The following is a 25,124-nucleotide window of genomic DNA, read 5'->3' on the forward strand; positions in this document are numbered from 1 at the left end:
TTTATTAAACAGGTCATTTATTATCTGTTTAATTTCCTGGAGGCTTCTTAAATGGCCATGCAAAAGCCAGAAAAATACACAGCTCTGAGAATGGGTTTTCTGCATGCAGTGTGGCTCTGGCTGCAGAGGGACCAGGCTGTGAGTACTTGGTCAGTGTGACTGGCACTCACAGAAGTGCTCAGCTCTTCCAAGAAGCCATCCAATGATGTGAAGAGCTGCTACACTTGATGCAGAGAACTCAAGGCATTTCTGCAGGGGTTAAGTTGGGTTCATCAGTGTGGGTCAGACCCTGACCTGTCACAGCAGAGCCCTTGTGTGTTCCTTCTGCAGTGCACTGCCAGGTACTGGCATCATCTAGGCTTCTCTGATTTGTGCAGTCTCCATACCACATAATCCTTGGCATGGTGCTCTCTCCCTGTTGTGTGCTACATTAACAAAGATATACTGTGACTTCAGAAGTGTTGTTCAGACATGGTCAGAGTTAGCTGACTTTGCAGTGTTGCCAATCCTTTAAAGCATCTTGCACCCAGATTGCCTTTTCCTGAAACACTGTAAGGATGTGTGGCTGATACACACAATTAGGTTGATCTGTAACTCTGAGCAGCTGTGACAGGACTGTGTGCCAAATGGAGGATGACTTCAGGAGCACTTCTCGAAGGTGCTAAGAGGATCAATGCTGGCCTTGTTTGTGGGGAAAATGTTTACAGCTTCAGTCTGGAAAGAAATGTGATACGGCATTTTGCCAATCCACTTTTAGCTAGTGAAGTGGAATTTTAGGGAGGTCTCTCTGGAGCCAGCTCTTATCTTTGAGCTGCAGGTTTTTGATGAAGTTGTGCATGTGTTTCATTTTGTCTGTTCCAATAGGTGGAAAAAGTACAGTGGCTTTGGCTGTGAAGCCTGCTTGATTTTCAAGTCTGCTGGATGCTTTTGGTACAAAAATTGCATCAGGAGCTAAGCAGCTTTTTAAAAGAAAAAGAAGTGAATGTTAAAAAACAGATGGGCTGCAAAAGGTCCAGTTGTGCAAACAGTATGATTACTTGGTACGCTAGCATGTGAGACATGCACCTTTTGCATGAAGTCCAAAGTGGCAGCACTGTGTTAGGAGCTCTTACAAACTTTAGCAACTATTAAGAACAGAGGAAAAAATACAAGGGTTTTCAAGAATATACAGGTAGCTGCAGAACTGATTTCCCCTGCTTCAGAGCTATAGCAGATTATAAACAGTGAAGGAGAAAAATCTGTAGAGAGTTTGAAGATTATTCTGTCTATTAACCTTCTCAAACACAGCTGTAGTAAAAATGAGATGTTGCCAGATTCCTTTACTTTTGTTCTCCTTTTGCAGAGAAGTAGCTGGCTGAAGTTGTGTTGCTGCAGCTCTACAGACATTATTAAAGTGGTATCCCCCCCTAGTGTAGATACAGCTGTATTGGTATAAAAGTGTTCTTGTCTTCAGAGCTTGTTCCTGACTTTATTGGATAATTCGTAGCTCCCTGTCAGGCTCCATGAAATAAACACAGCTGTTCCAATATAGCAGGGGGTTTTGGCAAGACAAAATTCTTTGAGGTAATAAAGCAGTTAAAATCATCTTACTCTGAAACATAAATTCCAAATTGAAAAATCTAAACAGAAGAACAAAGTAATATGTGAGTTTCCCTATAGATGGGATTACTGTGTGTAGTGTAGCTGTGGTGATGGTTGACCTTTGCTCAGCTGGTGTTGGTGTTTCTTGTCATCTTCACTGAACAGGATTGTCCTCAATTAAAGCATGCCTGAAATTTAGCAAAACTTGTTTGCCATTTATTGTCTCATGAAAAATTTAATTGGGAAATTAGGAAGAGGATTCAGTTAAAAATGTATTATTATTGTGGAAAACTCTGCTGCTACTACATCCAGTGTTTTTTCATTTTTCTTTTAGAAAAGTGTGCTTGCCTTACGGCAACTAATGCCTGATCCTCAGAGCTTTATCCAGCAGTGTATGGAGCAGCCAGCTCCAACCCAAGAAGAGGTTTCCATTTGTCCCTCTGCAGCACCAGCTCCTTCGACAGGAGCGGCAACCTCGGCTGTAGCAACAACTGCTCTTCCAGCTGTAAAACCCTCATCTGCAGCGGTCACAGCCCCTGTAGTTGTCACACCAGTCCTTGCCAGCACATCAGCAGCAGCTCCTCTGCAGGCTGTGAAGGCTGTTCCTTCCCCTGCCACAGGGACAGTGGCGCTGGGGCCCGCAGCTTCCGTCCTCACCGCAGCCGTGGCATCGTCTGGGCTGACCGCTGTCCAGCCTGGCAAGCCAGTCCTCACCACTGCGGTGCCAGCGCCCTCTCTGCAGGCTGCAAAGCCAGTGCTGGTCTCTACAGTGGCATCTTCAGCAACAACCCCTCTCCAGCCTCTGAAACCAGTCATTGGAACCCCAGTTGGCATTAAAATCTCGCAGCCCAGCTCCATCGTGGCACGGTCAGCGGGTGCTCCGCAGGTGGTTAAAGTGAAGCAGCTGGTAAGATGGATTCTCTGCTTCTCTGTAATAACCCAGCTCCTTTACTTTGACTCTTGCCATTTAATAAAGAGGATAACAGTTTGGACCTCTGGTTCTTCTTTTGTTTTTTCTTTTAAATGTATGAAGCTAGTCTGTCTTGAGTCCAGCAGTTATGTTTGTGATAGTTTAGAAATGCTGAGCCCTTTCTGGAAAGGTGAATCTAAAGTCAATCTGTCAGCTTGGTCTCTTGTAAGACACATTGACCACCATTTCACCAGACTGAACAGCCATTTTGAGAGGCGGAGGGATACGAGGTCTAGCCCCCACCACGCACACAGCCAGGCTAGGTTGGCACCTGGAAGAAAAGTTAGGAAATGCAAGTGTCAGACACAGAAACTGCTCATGAGATACTTACACTGATTGCTCTTGGATGTCCTGTTAGGGCTGTGCCTCAGCTAGCCACCAGGGATGCCAGTCTCTCTCCCCTGGTAGTTCCTGCCCTGGCTACTTGACAGGCACAGGTGGCTTGATATTGTTCAGTGATATGTTATCTGAAATGCATGAACTACCTCAAAGAGCTTTTCTGAGCTGAGTTCTGACCTCCACATTTACTAAGACATGTTAATTATGAAGTCATCCAAAAGTGAGTTTTTTCTATCAGGCCTCATTAGCTAACAAATTCCAGGAGGAATAACTGTCTTATTAAAACAATACCCTCAAAAGCAATGTGTTAACGTTTTTTATTCTTGGCACAGGTTAACTTTTTGCTAATATTAATATTAAATACCAAGAAACTGTGGGTCACAGGTATACCCAAAAGAACAACTTTGTGAAATAAATTAGGTTTGGCTTATAGGTGTTTAAGATACCAAGTAGCATGGTGTCCAGCTGGTCTACATGTAAGTAATGCTTTCAAGTATTTTAGAGAATTAGTCTCCCTTTGGCAGATAAAGAACTCAATTCTTGCAAAGGAATTCCTTGTAAAAAATTTTTTCTTTAAAAAGTGGGAAAACCATTAGACTTCCTGTGAAACTAGATTTACTTTTCACAGGTATGGTAGGACATCTGCTGTGTGAGTTTTCTTTTTAGCTTGGATATTGTGTATACTTGATTTAACAGTGTTCAGACCCCTAAAATGTTTTGCCTTTTTAGTTTCTTTCCTTTCAGAGGAATTAAGGTAGATATAATACAAGAATCCTGCATTCTAAATAAAGAGTTCACGCTATGGTAGCGTAAGCATGAGCTTTTCACCTTTCCAGACTTGCTTAAAACTGTATGGGGTGGATGGAGAGTTCTTTTTCTGAGTGGATTTGTTAAAAAAAAAAAAAAAAAGAGGCAAAATACCCTCAACCCCAAAACTCCAAAGAAGAGTTATTAAGCATATGCACTGACATCTTGGCTAGTAGTAGCTAAAGTCAAATTGGAAAAGGAGTTGGTACTCATATTGTCTTCGAGGACTAAGTTTGAAATTCCAGCCAGAAGAAAAGGAGAATTTCTTAGGTAGTACAAGGGCAGGAGAGCAGTTGTTGGCTACACAGCAAGGCTTGTAATCCAGGGGAAAGGTTGACCATCTGTACAAATAGGCAAGGAAGCTTAGCTCCACACAGGGGAGTCAAAACACTTCTTGAATTTGATATTGGTGAACTCAAGAAATGGCTTCTACCTCTACACTGCTGCACTGTGGCAGTCTGCTGCAATTGCCTTTCTTTGCTGTGCCTTACATATATTGAATTGCATACAAAACATGGTTTCATCCTCATTTTGGGCAGACACAGTGACTAAAATGCTTTTCTCAGATACAGTTGAAGGACTGAGTTGATTGCTTCACAGTTTAGCCATATCAGGAGCTTGGTGTTTGTTCAGACAACTTACTAGCACAAAGGGCAAGTCAGTAGAAGTGGCTGTGTCTCCTATGACTGTCCTGGTGCCTTCTCTTGAAAGGGCAGAGGGTCTGTTTTCTCCCATAAGAAAACAAATCTGGACCTGCCTTCCCTAAACAGAAGGGTCCTACTGCCAGCTGAAAAAGGAAGCACACTGCCAGCTGTGCAAATCTGTCCATACAATGCTGCCAGCAGTTCTTTCCCTTTTCAGCCCACAGGGATGTCTGATGCCATACACTCCCTCTGTATGACCCGTTCTAATTTTGGCCTCTTGTGCTTGAGAGGATTTGAACTTTCACGTGCCAGCTCCATTATAATATTGGTGGTGCTCAAGAGTGCAGCACTGCTGTATTTTAATATCAAATTTGTGACTGGAGTGATGCAACACAAAACTTTTCATTTCTGCAGCATTATTATCAAAACTCTGTGTGGACACTGAGGGGCCTGTTCTTCAGGAGTACTCTTGGGATTGATTGCACTCCTGTGCTGTGGCAGTTGCATATTTTGAAGGATTTTCTCAACACCATCTCATTTAAGGTTGTTGGCTTACAAAGACTTTTCATCTTGGAAATAACGTTTGTGTTGCTTTAGTATTGCTTTGTCTCTTGTTAAAGCACAATAAATGAAAATTTACATTACCAGATGCTGGCATCCATCGGTGAGAAAGCTGCTGTGAGATCACAGCTTCACGTCAGGCATAACCAGCCCTAGAGGGGTTTATGGTATAGTCCCCACAGTTACCAGTGAGACACACTGCCTGGAGATTATTAATGATTGAACCAAGGAGTGAAGTGTTTATGCTTTGCAACTGCTTGTTCTTAGTCAGTTGTTAGTGTCATGGCCCCTTGGAGCTGAGCTTTCATGAACCACCTTCTCCATTATTTTTTTTTTGTCCTGGTTATTGCTCTTGCATTCAATTAATGAGGCTTCCTTCATGAACCAATACTGCTTGTGTGTGATGATACTTCAGCATTCCTCTGCTGATCTCCAAACTTTGTTTTATGAATGTTAAACAGGTTCAGTGAGACTAATCAAAGTCTCTTTCAGGCAGCTGTCTCTTCATTGTCTGCTGAATGTTGTGTTGCTTTTTTTTTTAACCTAAGAACATCAATAATTTTATTCTGATGTCTGTGTCAGCCTGCTTAACAGGGCACAAAGGAACAGTCCCTTTTCTTTATTATTTCTTACTGCTAACCTGAAGAAAGGATATTCTCACAGATATTACTGATGTTGGTAATGCTTCATTCTCACATTGGATCCATATTGAAATTTCCAGTATTGTTGTTCTCTCCCATTGCAACTCTCAAGGACTTCCAGCTTTTGTTAGTCTAGAGCTAGAATGGCAAATAGAAGATGAACTCTACTGCCAGCACATCCTCTCTGTTTCTTGGCAATGTAGCCTTCTTGGTTACTTGATTTACATCCCAGTCTTCACTTAGACTGTTGTTGTAACATTGCTATCTCTGTCCTTTTGTCTGCTGTACCTCAGTCTGGAATGCTTATGTTTCCTCCTGTGCTGCTCCAGTGTTTTGCATGCTGAAGATGAAGCACCATTCTTCCTGGTGGTAAGGAGGGTCTCTAGGTGTGTGTTAGTGCTAGTGGAGCCTGTGAGTAGTGTGTCCAAGCTGCTTGGCTCCTCATTAGTTACCTGAACTCACAAAAGATGCTGCTAACGTTATTCACAACTTGCAGTTTTGGAAGCTGGATCTTTCTGAGAGATCAAACTGAGCTGTGGGAAAAACACGTAGAAGTAAACCTTAGCATCTGTTCTGCTCCATGAGGAAGTGCTGCATATGTGAGCCTCATCTCTGTCCACAGTCTGTCCCTATATTCCTGTAGTTCTTTCCTCCTCTAGATCTTAATGTTAACTGTCTGTCAGGTTTTCAGATACCACTTTCAGATCAGTTATTCTATTACTGCTGCTACACCAAGCCTTAGTGCTACCAATTCAGAGATGGTTGAGAGGTTATCTTGACTCTTTGATACACAAAGTATCTTTTTGTGAATGTATGGTGCTCATGTTGATGATATTTATTAATAGCAGAGAAGTTAGGTGACAGGAGAGAGCCTAATTTCTGAAGTATTGTAAATGTCAATTCTTTAATTACACTTGTGCAAGCACTCTCTAGACTTTCTGAAGTGATGAAAGATGCAGAGGAGAAAAATGGTTTCTTGACCCTGTCATTTTCTTTGTTAGTTTTCTGCTGCTGAAAAAATAGGATTCAGTCTGAAGATGTTGATTTTATGCTTTGGTGAATTAACATATTTCTACTGCCTGTAATCAAGAACTTTTTTTAAGCGTATATCAAAGCTCCAGCCCACATTCTGCTAGTTAGGAGGCTTAGAAGTGAGATTTTTAGGGATGCTGCAATTTTATTACTTTCTTGCATTTTAATAGTTGCCCCTGAAGAGGAAGGATTAGTATTTATGGGCTGTGCCTGTAGGTCTGTGTTGTGGTGACATCCTGCTGTCTGGTTTTGTTTCTTTGAAGAGTCTCTTTAAACAAAACTATGAACTGCCTTCCTTTTTACCCTTCAGCTGTGTACTGATGTCTTTGTGTAGAGGCTCTGCTTGCTATAGGTGTTGCTATTTAGTACTTCATGTTCCTGGCAACTGTTTAGTGTATTTTAGTTAAACACCTTGAGACTCAGCATCACAATTTACAATTGATGTTGCAATTCCAAAAACATATTGGTAATTTTATAGAGCATGTACTCTTTAATTCTTAGCAGGTACAGTATTTCGTGCAAGACTTCAGTTGTTTTGGTGTTCTCCCTTTTTGACTAGGTGTTTGTGATACCTACCCTTTTGAAGTTACTGGCAGAGTCACTCTTTAATAGTTAGCCTGCTGAGTGAGGTAGAGGAAAGCCTCTCAGTGTAATGGCTTGTGTGATAATTAGTGACACTTGTCAAACAGAGTCATCAGTAAAGAATAGGGGTGAAGTGTCTGTTAGAGCTCACTGAATGAGCTTAAAGCTCACTACCACTTGTTAAGATTTCTTGACATGAAGTTTAAAAAAAAAAAGGTCTTTTCTGAGCATGCTGTTTGCTTTAAACTGAAAACTAGACAAGCATACCTGCCCAGTGGCACTTCTGGCTAAATGGAAATATTGATGCTGTTTACTTCTCTGTATTTTTAGCTCTTCTCACTGTTGATGTTGGATATTCCACTTCCAGGTAGTCCAGCAACCATCAGGAGCCATTGTCAAGCAAGTATCCACGCTCCCACAGCCCTCAGTGCTCACCCTACAGACATCTGCTGAGAAGAAAATGCCACTGAATACCCTTGTTCAAACCAGCCAGTTTCCTGCAGGTAAAGTGCAGGAACCTCTTTCATGGAGAAGGGGGAGGACTGCTGAGGTATAGAAATAACTGCAGGCTGTTGGTAGATTGTAGGAGTGCAAGAAGGTGGCTGTCTGTCGGGAGCAAGCAGCTCTGTGCATTAAGTTGAACATCTTTACTGTCTGGAGCTCTGATGAGAAAATCAATGTCACATCTACTTCTGGCACTTGTTAAGAGCACGTCAATCAAATATTTGTACTTGTTAAAATACCGTGACTGAGCTCCTTGCAGTGAACTTCCTCTAAGCTGATGATTTTGAGAGTTACTTCATGAGGCCTTGCTTTTTCCTTCAACAGGTTCAGGCTGATGCACAGTAAGAGTTTGTCTCAGCCAGTGAGTTTTCACTGAAACACTTCCCTGGTCAGCACAGAAGGGAGGGTGTTTGCTGGGAGTGTGTGAGGCTTTGGGCCATACAGAACTTGCAGAATGTAAGATTCTAGAGTGTCTGGTTTTTTCAGATGGACCCAATTAGTTGTTACTGAGTCTGAGTAACCTTACCTAGAATAATGAACTAACTAAACAGTTGTTTTAGCATTTTTCTTTGTACTACAGCATGTTCTTTGTTTTGTTTTAGGTTCCATTCTGAAGCAAATTACCTTGCCAAGAAATAAAATTCTGTCGCTTCAAGCATCTCCTGTTCAAAAAGTGAAAATGAAAGAGAATGGAGCAACATCCTTCAGGTAAAAATGAACAATATCAGAAGTTAAGTATAAAAAGGAACAAAAGGAAGAAGCAAGTATAGAGATGGGAATGGAGCCCGAATAATAGCAACTTTCTTCAGAAGCTTTTTTTCTGCTACATGTTTTTCACGTCACAATACTCATGGGTAATGGGTAACCTTAAAACTTCTATGCAGATGTTAATTATTCTTACTGTAAGAAAACTGTCCTGGTGAGGTTGCATTTTGTGTCAGCTTTTCACTAACATGTTTTCCATCCTGTGAGTACAATTACTAATCTAGTTATCTTGTAGTAAAGTCTCTCAACAGGATTAAAGCAGACAGAACCTCTGGTTTTTGCATATAATCTGATAGCACTGAGCTGTTACTTGGACTGGCTTGTAACCTGTCTAAAGCTCTGTGCCACATTTCAGAATCTTTAATTAGCTCCTTGTTTCTGTGTGTATGGTGAAAGTCTTTGACTACATGATTTCTAACATGTTCTCTAGGCCTTTAAATTGCAAGAGTACTTAAAGCTTTTAGTTCTGGCAACTGATTAGCTTTTCAAAGGCAGAAATTATTTTTGCAGCTATGAAGTGTGATGTTGGAATAGAGGTACAGACTGCCATAAGCATTATTAGTCGTACCACCTCAGGGCAAGTTTGGCATTGCTCTTCCAAGGGAAAAAAGCAGACATGATGACACCCCTATATTGTTGACCAGTTGACTTATCATCTGTTGAAAGCTGCAGCTTTGAATGCACTGGTCTAGACAGAAAGCTGCTGCTGTTTACAGTAGCATACAGTATACAATGAACACTTAAAAAGAGTGGTTGCCAGAAGCTGGAGTGAAAAGCTCATATTGAAGCAACAGCTCTGTTCATCTGCCTCAAGGTCTTATGAAATATACTTCAGAATGTAATGTGGGATGTAATTTTGGGTGGTGATGTTTAAAAAAAACCACCCCTTCATAAATATAGTAATAAAAAAAGCAACAATGAACAAACCCATACCCAAAAAAGAAAAAAAAAATTCTGTGATCTTCCAAATCGAATATATTAGCTGTCTTACATGAGAAATTTGAATTCTTGTAAGTCGTTCCCTGAATTGTTAAATTCATACTGTAGGGAAAAAACCTGCTTTTACAGTGTGATTCAGTAGAGATTTCTCTTGCTTTTGAATTGTGATCTTCAAAGTAGCATAAGTCCATGAGAATTTAGATAGGAAATCTCTAACTCACCCTAAATTTTCTTTGTAGAGTCTCTTGTCTCTGAAGAATTTGTCTTTGAATACACCCTTGGTGTTTCTTCTATTCACTGCTATAATCAAACTTTCTCACCTATGATCAATCAACTGCTGATCGTGTGTGAGGCAGAGAGAGGCACCATGGCCTGTTTTCAGATTTTGTGATGAAATTTGTTAAATGCAGAGAGTGTGTCTTGTAATTGATGTGATTATACATGTGGCACTAATGAGAGTGCCCTTACTGTGCCCTCTCACTGCAGTGTGTCATGGAGCCTGACTCCTCTGCCATTCTGTGACTAGGCCAGGTTAGGATTTGAGGACATTCTACTCACTGAGCTGTACTTAATTAGCTGCAGTTTGACCTTGTCTGTCTGCTCTTAAACACGCTGCTTTAGGTTGCCCGAGATAAGCAGTAGAAAGAGTGGTGATTTCCTGCCCCCCAAGCAAACAAACAGAAAAAAACCCAACAAAACATAAAGCATTCCAACCTTCTAGATGTTGTTTCAGCTAAGCATGGACATTGCCCCATGGCATGTAAAGAAATAGCCTGGTTTTGAAAAATCAAGATTTTTGTAAACAGATCTACACGTTTCTGTAAAGTATATGCTAGAGCACTCTGGAAAAAAAGTAAATCACATATTTCATCTTCAAACATTTGTTTTGAATTTATTCTGTTTAATAGAGTTGTTGTCCAAAGCACAGGCAACTTTCTGGCTTGGCTGCAATTGTTCTGGCCTGGGTAGTTGTCAGGGAGGGTGCACAGAGGTTTGGGTTCAGTGTGTCTTTCTAGTTTTCCCTTTGACTCTTGGATAAAATGGAGTAAATTAGGAGGATTCAGGAGACAAGTGCTGTCATCAGACACCAGAGGGTGCCACAGACTCACTTTTCAGGCAGCAGGCAAATTCATAGATCTGAGGTGCATCTGCATTGCCTGGGCTTCTTTTGCAGTGAATATCCAGTAGAAATGTCAAACCTGACTTTGTGTGGTGTATCTCTCAGAACTTGTGAGTTCTGCTTTCCCCCTTATCCTAGTAAACTTAAATCACTGGAGGCTTTTAACAGCTGGATGAGTTTTTCCTGCTCATTCCTGAGTGTGACATGATCAAATGTAAAGAGCATTAAAGGAAGTGGTGCAGGAAAGGGGCTTTATGGAGGGATTTAAAAGTGAAAGGAAGTCAATATCCATCAGAAACACCTTCGTGTACACTCTACAATATTTTAAATTTATCACCTTAGTAGAATTTTTTCTACAGCTTACTCAAAGTACATGATACCTTACTTAAAATGATTGAAGTTTGTTTGAACAAAGAAAAAAGAGTAGTAAAAATTATGAACTTAGCATGGCTTCTGAAACTTCCATTAATCTTTAGTGAGCACTTTCCTAGGGAATATAGTGGTAATTTCTTTGGGGTAAGTGAAATAAGTGCAACAGTGTTTTCATATATTTCATCAAAGCTTGACTTAATGCAAACTTAGGTGTCACAGTGAAAAAGTTAGAATTGGTACTAACAGTACTAATTCTAACTAAAAGAACAGTACAGGTAGAGATGTCTGCTTGCATTTAAGTCTTGTATGCTTGTACCCACTGGAGAGACTGTGTGCATGGAAATAATCAAGAAAATAGTACCTAGTAAAGGCAGGTTATAAACAAATGAAACTTCTCTATGTAGAAAAATGGAAGATAGAAGTTTATCTGTTCTTTGCTTGAGTGTTTTGAGCATGTGGCCAGATTAAAAGTAAAAATGATTTCCTGAAACTGCATGCTATGCAGTTGTACTTGGGGTGTAAGCATCCTTCTGGCATTCCATAAACAGTTCCACTGGAGTAGTGTCAGGTTCCAGCACTGATAGCTTGTGATGTGTGTTCCTGGTGCTGGTTGTGCTGATTTTGTCAGCAGATATGTGGCAGTCGCTGTGCTTCAGTGGGATTCTTGTCTCTGCCATCAGCAAAGACTTCTCTGTAGTGGTCACTAAGAAGAGGAAACTGGAATGTACTTGTGAAGATCAGTTAGCACTCAATTATCATCCCATGAAGCTTCATTGACAAGCTTGTTGGAAGTTCAGGGTCTCTGTTAGGCTGATAGAGCCTGAGTATACACTTGGAGCTGCTCAGCTGCTGGTTGAGAAGGGGTAGGAGGAGGGAAGCTGTTCTGGCACTGTTGGCTTCAGCTTTAAATCGTAGCTGTGGACATCTAACTGTTCTGACAGTCCTGGGATATAACACTTTTTTTAGCATGATGGATTTGGGGCACAGGCCTGGTTGGGAAGCTATTGTGTCTAGTTAGACATAAAGAACTGGAGCTGGTTTGAGAATCTGTTGGGTCTCCTTTTCCCTAAACACACTCACACATAGGAACTGCTAGCAGTGAGGGCACACGAATGGAAGGAGGGGTAGAAGGTGGCTGGACTCAAGGCTGGACTCCTTTTCTGTCTGGGTCTCTCACTGGAAGTTTGCAGAAGAATTGTGCCATAGAAATATACTGAAACCCAAAGGAGAAAATGCATCTGTAGTTTTAAGAAAAATATCCTAACATTTTCTTGTGTCTTTTGAGTATTGCTTAACCTCAACCCTAACTCATGTTCTAATAACTTTAGCTTCTGCCTCTAGTCAGTCAAAGGATAGCCTCCAAGAAATGTCATTTCACCTTAGAATGACAAATTCCTGGCTAACCCTTGTTCAAGAGTTATTGAGGCCACACAGTGTTTTCTGAAGGTGAACTTTATCAAACCTTGCCAGAGAATACTCTTCAAGAGGGGTGTGTGTGTGTGTTGTTTTCTGTGCTTTCCAAATAAAAAGATGTTCAGATTGAGTGATTTTACTTACTTGTCCTAATACTATGGATGTCTGTTTTGGATTGGTCCTAAATCCCTGAAGCCACTGTTAGGGCCTTTGTCACATTGTGAAGTAAAAATGCTTTCTCTTGGTGGTCTGTACTCATTTGATAAAAACTTGGTTTGTTTCACTGCCAAAGTAGTGCAAGAACTTTTCCCTATAAAATTCATTCAGTATTTTAACTTAAATGATCTCTTAAAAAAAACATTAGGCTGAAGCACACAGGCTATTAAAGCTAGTCTGAGTGATGTTCACCCTAACTGAGTTTTTATTATTAACATATAGTCCAAAGCTGCTACATGAGAATCCAGCTAATGGTGTTACCAGCTAGAGCTCTGGCATGGTGCTTCAGAAGCAGTGGCATCTTCCCTGCTGTGTATACAAGTATGGTAGGACTGATCAAAAGTACCTGGATTGGTTGTAGTAAGTAATCATGGAGCGTTTGTGTCCTGTGTTTTAAGGGAACTCGCTAAAGAAAACTGAAGATCATGTCTGTGCTAATAAGCCTGTGCTTTAAGCCTCAGTTTGCAAGATATGCATCTTGGTTAGAAAATGGGCTTGTTTATAGTCCAGTGAGTCAACATTCAACTTCATTCCATGCTTGGTTCTACCTGGTGAATTAGTTTTAGGACAAATTTCAGGCTGCAAGAGTGGTGGTGCAGGGTTAGGGGTTGTGGGAACTTTTAATCTGGGTTTAACTCAGTCCTAGGTTTCCAAGCTGGCTCAAAATTTCAGTTTCATATAAAGGATTTGCATGCCTAGCAACTGAGGCATTAGCCAAATTAATGTTTCAGAGGCACCTTGCAGAAGTGTGGGAGCTTTTAGGAGCTCCCTGTCCACACCCACGCTGAACATCTGTTGTATACAGGGAATGTGAATGTGGCTGCTTGTTGATAGTTGAGACTTTTTCTTTGTGTCTGTTCTAAACAAAGCATAAAATGTTGGTCTCCTCTTTTGTAGAGATGAAGATGACCTAAATGATGTGACTTCTATGGCTGGGGTTAATCTCAGTGAGGAGAATGCCTGCATTTTGGCAGCAAACTCTGAGCTCATTGGCACAGTGATTCACTCTTGTGCAGATGAACCGTTTCTGTCTCTGGAAGCTCTTCAGAGTAAGATCTTGAACATAGGTGAGAACACAGCACACACAGCAGATATGTATGGATGTAGTGTTTCCTTGCCTCTTTCATCAGCCTGCCTCCAATCTTTGAAGCAGGACCTGGAACTATTATGATCTACCATCTCATATGTTTCTACCAAACAATATTGAGTTTTCACTTCCCCTTCTAGGAAACAACTGTCCTTTAAGGTTTTCTTTACATGGAAACAGTATGAAGCACAACCAGAAAAAAGAAACTGATGCCACTTTAACATGTGAGAAGTGAGCACCTTTCTTACTCTTAAACCTAATGCAACACTTAACAACCATAAAGGTGCTAGCATCAAAACACTTAAATGTGCTTTTTTGTCTCAGCAGCTTCTAACTTGCTGCATTACACTGACTTCCCTAACAGTTTTTGCATTCCTCTGCCTGTTCAGGTATATGTATCTATCAACTAACATTAGGAAGAAGTTTCAAACTTCCAGTACACACAGAGCAGAGCTTTGTTTATGACTCCCTTCATGGAAAAAACTTTCGTTAATTTTATATAAAAGAGATGTTTAAGCTGTATGTATAATGAGTAATACTGTGGAATATATGTTGAATGCCTGTGTTATAGGAAGTTTCTAATGTAGATATCATTTCTTTTGAGCAAAAATAATAAGTGTTGCTTAGTAATGTTGTGTTATGTCAGAGCAGGGAGCATGCAGTTGTGTTGCAGCACACTGGCTGGTCCCAGTTTGCTGTTTGTCAGCAGCAAACTTCATGCTTGTTGCTCAGCTCTTTGCTTGTGCCCTCTGCCCAGTACTTGCTGTACTGGAACACTGAGTTTTACAGCTGAGCATCCAAGAAAGCCTGAATGTACAGTCACAATTCTGTCACAGTGGCTTAACCACATGTTCACAAAGTCTTTCTGTTTCCACACACAACTGGTTCTTAGTCCAGAGTGAGCAGCCAGCCTGTGACAAGCACATAACCTGCAAATGCTACTTGTGACCTTGGTGCTCCTGCCCCAGTCGACCAGATGTGTCATCTCGAGCTGTATGGGGCATAGCAAATACTGTGTTACCAGTGGCAAAGGGAAAGTGCACATCAGACCTGGTGCCCAGAAGATGTTCTCAAAGTTCAGTAGAAGATGAATCAGTCATTTGTGGGAAGTGGATATTAGGAAAAATAAAGAGCTCTGCAAAACCAGAGAGAGTATTTCTAGAATAATTTGCTGGTTGTGGGTGTAAAGACACTGTGTTGAAAGATGGAAAATAAAAGCCTGGCTGTTTCATAGCTAGAATGGTAGTTGTTCCAAATTAATAATAATAATAATAGCAATATCAATAATTCATGTCATAAATGATAAGTGCTTGTTTGCAAGGAAAGGAATGCTGCCAGAGAGCAGAGCAATTCAGAAAGTTAACATGTCTGCTTTTGAACCGAGCCATCTTTGGATTAAGAAATGTGTGTATAGGGAGGTCTTGAGGTTTGGGGGGATTTTATTTTGTCTTTAAGTTGGTGTTTCAGTAATCTGATAGTCTAGTGAGAGCTGCAGTATTTAAAGGTGCTTGAGCAAAAAAAGCTTTGCACTCAGTTAAGTTACAGGCCAATGCTTACTGATCAAAAAGGGGAGTGCTTTGATTGTATCTGGGAAAACATTCTAGGTTCTCCCTGCCTTGTGAGATTGCCATTCATTTTCAGTTACAGTAGCAAAAGCAAATGAAATAGGTGATTAGTTTTTTTACAGCGTGCTGTTTATCCATTCTTAACACTTCGCTTGGCAGTAAATACTGAAATGGGTTTTGAAGGCGTGCTGTATATTGCATCATAAAGCATTACAGCTGCTGTAAATGCAGTGCAGGGCAAGGGAAAGTGCTTCTGACAGGTACAGCGTATGAGGCATGTGGAACTGCTGCCTGCCGTGCCCACCAGGGAAAAGCCGCAGCCGCCCAGGTGTCTCGATGGCGCCGCGCTGAGTGATGGATGGTGTCAGCCATGGGAAGGCTTCTCCTTGGCAGCCTGCAGCCGCGGGAAGGTCACAGAGGTGATGCCCAGCTCTGGGTGCAGGGCCAGCACAGCCTTGCCTGGAGCTGGCACCAGCCTCGGTCGCAGCTGCTGAGACGCGGAGATTCAGCAGCAGCCCGGGAGGAAAGGTTGAAGGTGGTGGCAGGAGGAGCCCGGCTGGACTGGAATGTGCGCTGTCCCAGCGGCTGCTGTGGCTCGCTTGGGTCTGGCTGCCCCTGTCGGTCGGCCAAGGCACTTTGGAGGGTCTCGTGTGCCTGGAGTGCGCTGCAAAACCCATTCCTGCTCGTCAAATAAATGTCATGAGTTGTTAACAAGCACGGTGTCAAGCAGGGCAAAATGTAATTCTGTATTTTTTTAATTACTGGAATTAACAGAATATGGCACTAATTTCTACAGCTACCGCTTCTCCCCCTCCCTGAACATGAAGCTTGATTTGTGTTCTTATTAACTTTGTCCTATAAATGACCTTGCAAGGAGAGTGGTTCTGGAGGCTAAGTGAAACAATGTCTATATTTTCTGAAGCTCCAGGCTAAGTTTTATTAATGTAATGTCTAAGATCTTTGAAGTTGTGACTTTACCAGGAAAATCATAATCTCCAAACCTTTATTCATAATGGGTATGACTTCCAGGGGGAACAGAATACCTGCTGTGCTAATTATTTCAATTATCAGCTACTACTAAAACACGTAATGGATTTTCTCTGCTTCCACAGGTAAAAGGCATGACATTATGGAACTTAACTCTGATGTTGTGAACTTGATCTCCCACGCTACACAGGAAAGATTACGAGGGCTCCTGGAAAAACTAACTGTAATTGCTCGGCACAGAGTATCAACCCACAAGGTAAAGGAAATCATTAGCAAGTTTTGCTCAAAGTTTTCCTGCTTTGCAGCCTTGAAGGTAAACCTCTTCCAAGTGTGGGCACATCACAGGCAACATTTGCCTTCCTAGTATCTACCAAAGGCTGATTTTAGCTGTGTCTAGCCCAGCATATAACTGTTCCATTTGATTTGTTGGGCAGGTGCTCTTAAAACCCAGCATAAGACTGAATGCATATTTTTCTTCTCTTCCATAGCAATGGTGGCTGTTACACAAAGTCTCTTACATGGTACATGGAAAGCTGACTTTGAATGCTCTTGATGGTGGGTTGATTTAGGGACTTCTGTTTTCCTTATGCATTTACTGTTGTTGGAATTGCAGTCAGTATTGGCTCAGTAAAAAGCCTTGGGAAACTGAATTGATTATTTTACTTTTGGAAAGTGCTCCATGAAGGCAGAGGCCCTTTTCATCTTAGGATTTTTTTCATTTTAAGTCTTTTTTTAGCTTCATTCAATATAAAGTATATTGTGTCCCAGTGAGCTAGTATCCCTTAAGATGCTTGTATGGTGCAAATGGGAAGTGATAATTTACTGGCCAAACTAGCTTTCTTTTTTTCTTTTGTCATTCAATAGCAAGATACTAATCCTTACATCTTTCAATGTGAAGCTGTTTTAGAAAAAAAAAAAAGTGAGAAGCAAATGTATCTGTCAACTCTTAGTTTCCTGTTTGTTCGGGTTGAGTTTTTTTACAAGAACTTTATACTTAATGAAATTTAACAAGAACAACCAACTGATGGAATAGGAATTATTTTTGTACTGAGCACTTTTTATTGGCTTTTCAGCACTGGAGCAGCAATAGTAAAGAGGACCAACTATTTGGAAACTTCTGAGTATTTATGGTGTTTTCTGAAGCAGTAGGAGTACTCGGTTCCTTCCTGGAAGAAGATGTAAAAGAAAAGAAAATCAATACAGAACAAGTACAGAGTTCTGTATGAAAAGACTTTGGAAATCTGCACTTGTACGTTGTTTTCTCCAAAATGGGAGGTACTGTTGAGCTTGTGAGCAAAACTGAGGAGGAAGCTGAAGTCCAGAGTAACCAGTAGGACATAGTGTCTTGCAGACACCAAGAACAGAAGGAAATGGTTTTGGACAGTAGGCTGGATAGGGCTAGTTTCTTTCTCATTGAACTAAAGCAATAGAAAAACAGGTTTTTGTCTGATTGAATTGCCAGAAGCAGTGATAAGATTATAAGATTGCAATAAGCTGGCTTTCTTTTCCTCTTTTCTCAAAAGCAAAACAAACAAAAAATCAAAAGTAACGGGCACAGTAATCTTAGAGGCACAGATCCCCTCTTTTGTTAGGAAGATGGTATTACGTGACAGAGGAGTGTCCTACAGGATTACCTTTGTGAGCAGTGCTATTGTGAGAGATGCTGACAGGCTTTTAGGAATCTAAAGTTCAAGAAGAGAGCACTGCAGGGTGCTGGAGTCCCGTTATGTATTAATATAGATATTTATACAGTCCTGTATTCCATCTGCCCTGGTGCTTACCCCTGTTCTCTTTTCCCTCATGGCTTTTGATTGGTACCCCTGCATGATGTGGGCTACATCTATGTCAGATAAATTCCCAGTGTCTTTCCAGGAGGGTTGGGTGGTTGCTCCATAAGGGGTTTTGTACTGGCCTATCTTCATTACAAAAAGACAGCAATAGGCATAGTTGTGGTGAAACCAAAGTAGCTGTTGTTAGGGTGGGAGTTGGTATAAAAAGACCAGTAATTCTTGGAATCATAGTCAGGAAACTCTTCTTCCCAGTTACTCAGCTCATGCCTGGCAGCTTTCATCTGATAGACAGCCCTGCAGAGAGAGTGAATTGGCAGGGTAAAAGCTTCATGCTATACCATCATGTAGACTTGTCAACTTTAGTCCTTTTTTTTGTTAAATTTAAGAAAAGAAATTATAATTGGATATTGACTTAATTGGGATAAAATTGGGATAAAACTATGATGGTGGTCTCTTTATGTGAAGTAGGAATAGTCTTTCAGATGGTTGGGAGCTGCTTTCTGTGATGCAGCTCTTGTTGCAGTGCTTTTATAGAGCCTTTGGAAAACCATAAAGGGAAAGAGTATTTATGTGGATTCATCCCAGCATGAAACAGCTGCCATGTTCCTGTGGTTGGAAGCCCTGAGCTCATGGCTCCGAGAGGTGTGGTGTGGTGCTGAGCTATAAGTGATGCTCCATGGAAACATTTTCCCCTCATGCAGTAGCACTGAAACGCCACAACACTGAACTGCATTATCTGTAGGGGCTGTGGGATGTGGGTGATAATGCTTCATCATAACAGCACTGGCTACAAGTCATGATACAATGGGGTACAATGTAATGTTTTCTGTCTCAGCAATTCCCTGCTAAATGACCACAGAGAAGTTCATTGAGTAGGACAAAATATAACTGCAGGTGTTCCTCTTTTAAAAATTCCTGAAATAAGCTATCTTAAAACAGGTGATGAGCTGAAATACTGTTACAGATGCACCTATTTCTTGTCCCATATAAGCTCATGGTAGTGCATTGGGGAGCTTCTGCTTGAGGAGACTTACATTGCTGGTTGGTATAGGGTCATGGATTTGTCTTAAAATGTGTAAATATCTGGCTATTCCAAAGCGAAACACTTCTAAACTTTGGAAGAAAATAATCTTCTGGTACTACAGCTTTCTTCTTTGTCCTTTTAAAAGGATTGTGGCATGGTGGTGGATTATTATAAACTGCTGCTTCAAAACAAGTTGTACTGATGTACTGAGAGTGACTCAGAAATAGCTTATACTTTGTGGAGAGCAGTTAAAAAAGACTTGAGCAGTGACAGACGAGGAGGGGAAAAGGTTTGTTGGACTTTTTTGCAGAGCCACAGACGCTGCTTGGGAAAGTCTCTGGTTGCAGTCTGTGGTGTGTTTTGAGCCACAGTTGGTAATATGTGACAATGAGGTACCTCATTGAAAAGGACCAGACGTAATACCAGAAAAGGGATTGATTTCATGCTCTAACTCAGTTGTGAAAATTCAGATCAGGAGACAGCAGTGCTCCACAAGAAAACTTCTACTTTCCTTCCATCTTTTCATAGTGCACAACTGTGTGTGAGAAGAAGCAGTATAGTATAGTATCTTAATATCCTTGAAAACTAAAAATTGAGTAACTGAAGTTATGGATAGTCCCTATACTTAACATATAACCTTGCCTAAAATACAGCTGTAAAATATCCTGTGCTTCTTTTAGAATAGTTGTATGTCAGAATTGTTTCATTACCATTTGAGACTGGTATAAGATAGAACGAAGAGACTCTGAAAGTACATAGTGGTTTTGGCTGATAAATGCCTCAGGATAAATTTCTCAGGGAAAAAAAAAACCCAAGTTCACAAAATAACAGAAAGAAGACAGCTGTAGGACGTGCAATAAAAAGTGGTACAAACAGGTGGCACAGACATACCTCATCTAGAATGGGCTCCTTGTCTTTTGTTGCCTAATTGCCATCTGGCCAACGCATGGCTCAAGAAGTCTGTCTTTGGAAAAGCAGAGTAGTAAAACCAAGCTTTTCATTGCCAGTTCACCATGTTTTGGATCTTTCCTTTCTCTGCCTTTCTGAGCTAAAGTAAATGCCAACTCAGGCTTTCCAGTGGGGGCAAAAATAGAATGTAAAATAAACTACTGATTGCTATTCTTGAGACCAAAAGGACCTCAGTCCTGTGTGAATGCCTGTGTGTCCAGTGATTGTTGGACTAAAGCTAATCATCACTATTCACTGGCCCAGCTTTGTACAGGTGGCTGGACCAGATGACTTCCCTAGGTTACCTTTCAACATAAGCTATCCTGGGACTTGAAAGATTCACTGAGGCAAAAATACCTATTCTTAAAGCTATAACAAACCAGATATAATATATTTCACCTTCTTCACCCCTAAGATTCATTATAACTGGTTCGAGACCACCTTTCCAATACATACATACGTTCCATCATCTTTTTGGAAATACCAGATGATGCTTGTTTCAACTTCTGCGTTAAATAGCTGAAACTAGAACACAAAGCACTAGAAATTTATAATGTCAAATTCTAATTTTTTTTTTCTCTTCAAAGGAGAAAAGATATTTTGCCCTGCTGCTTTACAATTCCTTTTTCTTTCCTGACATGTTTACTGGATAATAAGTTGGTGGTTTCAAACAAAATTTCTTTAGTCTAAGGTTTGGGAAGACTTCTGCTATTATAGTCAGTATAGACTGGATGTTTTTAATGTCACTTGTTCAATAACCTCTTACTAGTCACAGACACTTGGAAGCATGCTTCAGTGGAGAGGAGACATGTAAATAACTACCTACTACCTGAAGTCTTTATAAAACAGCCCACACTTTTCAGCTTTGAAAAATAGCGTTGTTCTTCTTGGATTGTTCCCATTAGGTTTATGAGCTCCTGGTTGTCTATAACAAAGTTCTTTTTTCAGGGGAGTGATAAGTACATCGTATGTAGTGACACCAGAGCACAACTGAGATTTCTTGAGAAGCTTGATCACCTAGAAAAGCAGAGAAAAGATGAAGAGGAACGTGAAATGTTGCTTCGAGCAGCCAAGGTAAGACTCGTAAGTTTCCAGGGAAGTAGTCATGTCCTCTAGATTGGTGACCATCTTCTGGTTTCTCCTACTTCTGCTTTAAATATAGTAACCATTAATTCTGTCACTGAAAATCTATAATGTTTAGGACAATTGTGGCTATACAGAAAAGGATTTAACCTATTTACATTTTTTTTCAATAGTCCACAAGAGTTCTTTGAAATGTATGGTGAATTACTTTTTTGAGATTATTTCTACTGGTCAAAATGAAGTAACAATCTATAAATGTCCTTCCTGTATCTCTTTTTGCCTCTGAAACAGAAGCCTGATGAGATCCACCACCGTTGCATGAGTATTTGTTTTCCCTTTTCAGAGGGCTAGCCTTGGAGCTGGTACCACAGCATCCATGAACTCCTGATGGAGCTGTTGCTAGTACAGAATAAGTTTTTTCTCTCTTCCTTCCCCTCAGGAAGAGGAGGGAAAAAAAAGCTAGGACAGTAGATGTTGCTTCATCAGCTGTGACTTGACCATCTTCTGTTGATTCTTTTCTTTTGGTTTTGTTTAAAGCCGAATTCTGGAGCTGCTTGGGTGGAAGCCTAATCTAGAGTTGAACGAACAGTGTTGTGCTTGCATGAATAGAACTCCCTTTCTTTCCTATACTTCCTGTCCTTTTTAAGTGTCTGCTGCTGACATGAACAACATCATGCCTAGACTGGACCTGACTGACAGTGTTAGCATCATTTTCAGCTTAATCTTGCCTCTGGCTAGAGCAGAGGCAGCCGGCCCAGATGAGGAGGGGTGTGCACGTATATGCGTGGAGGGGGATGGAAGCCAGTCTGGATTCAGGCATTCAGCCCTGGAGCTAAATCTTTCAATCACCAGAGAAAACTGTCATTTATTAAATATTTAACAGATAGGATGGTGTTTGGACTCCAGTAATTTCTGTTCAATCTTTTTCTTCTTCCTTTGGTAGAGCCGTTCCAATAAAGAAGATCCAGAGCAACTGCGGTTAAAGCAGAAAGCAAAAGAGGTAGGAGTTTCCAGTTACCATGCTTGCCTTTGTGTGTTGAGAGAAGGTTGGCAGCCCTGTCCTGGCAATTAGGTCAGGGTTTATTTTGCTGCTGCATACCATTTGCAGAGGCCTTGGGGAAGGACAGGAACTGCCACAGGCAAGGGCAGTGCTTCAAATGAGGTCAATGAATTATGAGCTCTCTTTTTTTAACATTTTATTTTTGCAGTTTCAGTCCTGTCTCGAAACAGTCCTTTGTAAACTGCAGCAGTACACTTGGTAGGAATATAATGTGGGATTAGAAAAAAAAAAAAAAAGAAGATTTAGCATCTGGGACTGTACAATAGGCTACATTTTTCCAGGGTAATTGTTCGTTTTGTAAATCTGATACTGCTTATAATTCTTTGGCTGGGAGGCGGTACTGGGATTTAGTTTTAAATGGAAAACGCCTCTGGCTTTTAATTTTCTGGGCCCAGCAGTTTTCTGTTCTGGAATGGAGCCCTTGTTTCACACAGTTCATGTTTAGCTGCAGGGGTTTTAGTTTATAGCTTAGACTGGTTAAGCTTTTACTCCCAGAGGCCTCTGCATAGCAACTGTAGAAATCAACAAATAAGTTCATTTATGTCTGCAGCCTCCTCTCAGTAGCTGACTTTTTACATTTCCCAATATCCATTTCCTGACTTTTCTAGCCTGAGAGAAAAAAGCTCCACTAATTGGAGCTTATTTTAATTGAGCCTTAATATTGGATCTCACTGGAGTTGCCCCCAGAGCTACTGGGAACAGAATGAAATGAAAGTACCTAAGGTTGAAGATGTGTGTGCGTGTGTATGTGTGTGTGAAATTTTTCACTTGACCTACAGATTCTTGTCCCTGCTGAATAAATCATCAAGCCTGTTCACATTTCTGATTAAGGATCTGACAGCAGACGATAATAAAGACAATTGAGGTGTGAGACGTGTGATACAGAGCTGAAGAAATTGGTTTCTATAGTTACTTGACTGATTTCATGCAATTTTTAAGGATCTTTGTGCTAAATGAGAGTGATTTTCTGAGCAACCTTTTTCCTTAACTGTGCCTCTTGAACTATGAAATTTGTTGTTGCTTAACATTGCTGCACTTGGCTCTTAGGTGCCAGCAGCAGCAGGTTATTTATGAATGCTTTAAAGGCCCTTATTGTTTGGATTAATGTAGGAGCCCAGGCAAAACAAATGGAAATCCAGTAAAATAGTATTTGAATCAATGCTCTGGATTTGCACCACAGTAGATGAAATTTGTAAAATGAGAAAGAAGGAACTTGCTTTACTATCTATCTTTTAATTCTTTGTTTCTGCTTACAATTCTTCCTTCATTGCTACAGTCTGTGAGTACAAAGTTGCCCTAAAGCCCTTCCCAGTTTGCCTCTAGTGCCACCAGGATCAACAATCAGTGGGTGATGCTAATCTGTCTTGTTTTGTAGGTGACTTTACCTCTGCATCATCTGATCGTTTCTAGATGTACTTTCTTTTAATAAAGACTGCAAAGTAATTCATTTATGCAGCTTCTTTTCTCTTGTTTTCTGAACAATAATGTGTAAAATCATTAAAAGTATAGTGTGGTTTGCATATTTAGAGCACAAAGAAGGTTAGATTAGATTCAGTGATATTTTTCATGAGATCTCTTTTAAAAAGTGGCATAGTGGTGTACAAAAAAATGAGCCAACAGAGCAGGGAAGGCATATAAGTTTCGTGCTTGGTGTTCTAATATGTCTTGAGTTCCCCTCCTTCAGTGCATCTCATCTTGTGCCAGACTAACACAACCTGCATCACTCGTTGTCCTGTGTGTTTCTCCATGCTGTGCTGCTCCCAGAATGACAGTCTCCAACTGCTCCACCAAAAGAAGAGGAGGCAGATGTGCCTCTTGGGGCAGCACAGATCTTTGTGTTGATATTCACTTAAAGAACTCTGTCCTACTGCTTTGTTCTCCAGAGAATGAGGCAGCCAGAAGCTTCTCCAAGCTTCACACAGAGAATGGGGACACCCACCTTCTGTGCCAGTGGTGCTTTTTCATCTGGGACCATCTCAAGATGGAGAGTGGAAATGAGAACACATGCAGCTGGAAAAAAATTAGCACTTTATTGACAGTTTGCAGAAAACTGGTCAGCACACATTTGCACTAAAAAAATGCAAGCATGAATAGGACTGGAATAAGAGCAAAATAAAAATCAACAAATGTCCTAAGACTAAAACTGGTAGCACAGAAGCATGGTGTACAGTGGGATGAAGGCTTGAAATAGCTTACCCTTGTCTGTCTGTCTTGTCATGTTGTGGTTATAGTCTGGTCCTAAGGAACCAGACTTGGAAACTTTGATGCCTCTGTCAGCTGGAATCAGATCCTTTCCAGGTCACTCCAGTCGAGTATCTGCTGGAAAGCTTGATCTGATTGTCTGCTTATAGTTCTTTAAAAATTAATATGGACCTGCCTTCCTCAAAGCTGTCTTTTGTATGTTGATGGTGACCCCCTGGGAGAAGGAAGAGGGTGTGGAGTAATGGCACTGTAACACGTTCTAAGCAAAGTTTCCCAAAATGCAGGGTGTACATCCTGACAATGAATACTTATAAATCCAGGATGTGCTGTCATCCAGTAGCTGGAAGCAACATCTTAACATTGCTGGAAGTACATCCAGAGACTCTGCAGTGGATTCTTTTATCCAAAGGGCTATACATAATTGCTGTGACCTTTTCATCCCTTTTTGCATGACCTATTGCCTCAAACTTCCCCTATGCTAAGTCATTTACTTTCCTATATTCTTAGCCTATGTAGCTTGCCATGAATTAAGTCTGTATTTATTTCCCTCTTTCACCTGTTTCAGCAGATTTTAATACCTATGGAAAGTGCACATTCCTTCTGAGACAGCTGCAAGGCTTGCCCCAAGCTGCTGCTTTGTGCACTCAAGAATTTTGTCCTTGCTCTCCTCACGGACCAGCTCTTTGTGCAGTGGCATTCCTGCAGTCTGGGTAAATTACCCCTGTTTTTCATTCTGCTTTATCTGCCTCTTCAGGCTGAGAGGATGCAGCCCTCTCATTGTCCGTAATGTTTGCACTATTAAACCCTGACTTTTTTTAGGTGGTTTCTGCTATTTCCTGTTCTACTTTCCACAATGCTTCCAGTTACAAAGAAAGTGTTCAGTCAATGTGAT

The 25,124-nt window shown here is 40.9% G+C and overlaps 1 protein-coding gene across 1 annotated transcript in view; it reads left to right on the forward strand.

Moving 5' to 3' along the window:
• Positions 1-25,124, forward strand: part of TAF4B (TATA-box binding protein associated factor 4b) — a 70,399-nt gene that overhangs the window by 24,112 nt on the left and 21,163 nt on the right. The window contains exons 7-13 of the mRNA XM_071418532.1: positions 1,916-2,488; positions 7,525-7,660; positions 8,264-8,369; positions 13,384-13,553; positions 16,251-16,381; positions 20,836-20,961; positions 21,914-21,970. Coding sequence (XP_071274633.1) covers positions 1,916-2,488; positions 7,525-7,660; positions 8,264-8,369; positions 13,384-13,553; positions 16,251-16,381; positions 20,836-20,961; positions 21,914-21,970 — 1,299 coding nt within the window. The remainder of the gene's footprint in view (positions 1-1,915; positions 2,489-7,524; positions 7,661-8,263; positions 8,370-13,383; positions 13,554-16,250; positions 16,382-20,835; positions 20,962-21,913; positions 21,971-25,124) is intronic.

This window comes from Agelaius tricolor, unplaced genomic scaffold (genome assembly GCF_023055355.1).
Source record: "Agelaius tricolor isolate 1412-34295 unplaced genomic scaffold, bAgeTri1.0.p SCAF_2, whole genome shotgun sequence".
NCBI classification, from domain to species: domain Eukaryota; kingdom Metazoa; phylum Chordata; class Aves; order Passeriformes; family Icteridae; genus Agelaius; species Agelaius tricolor.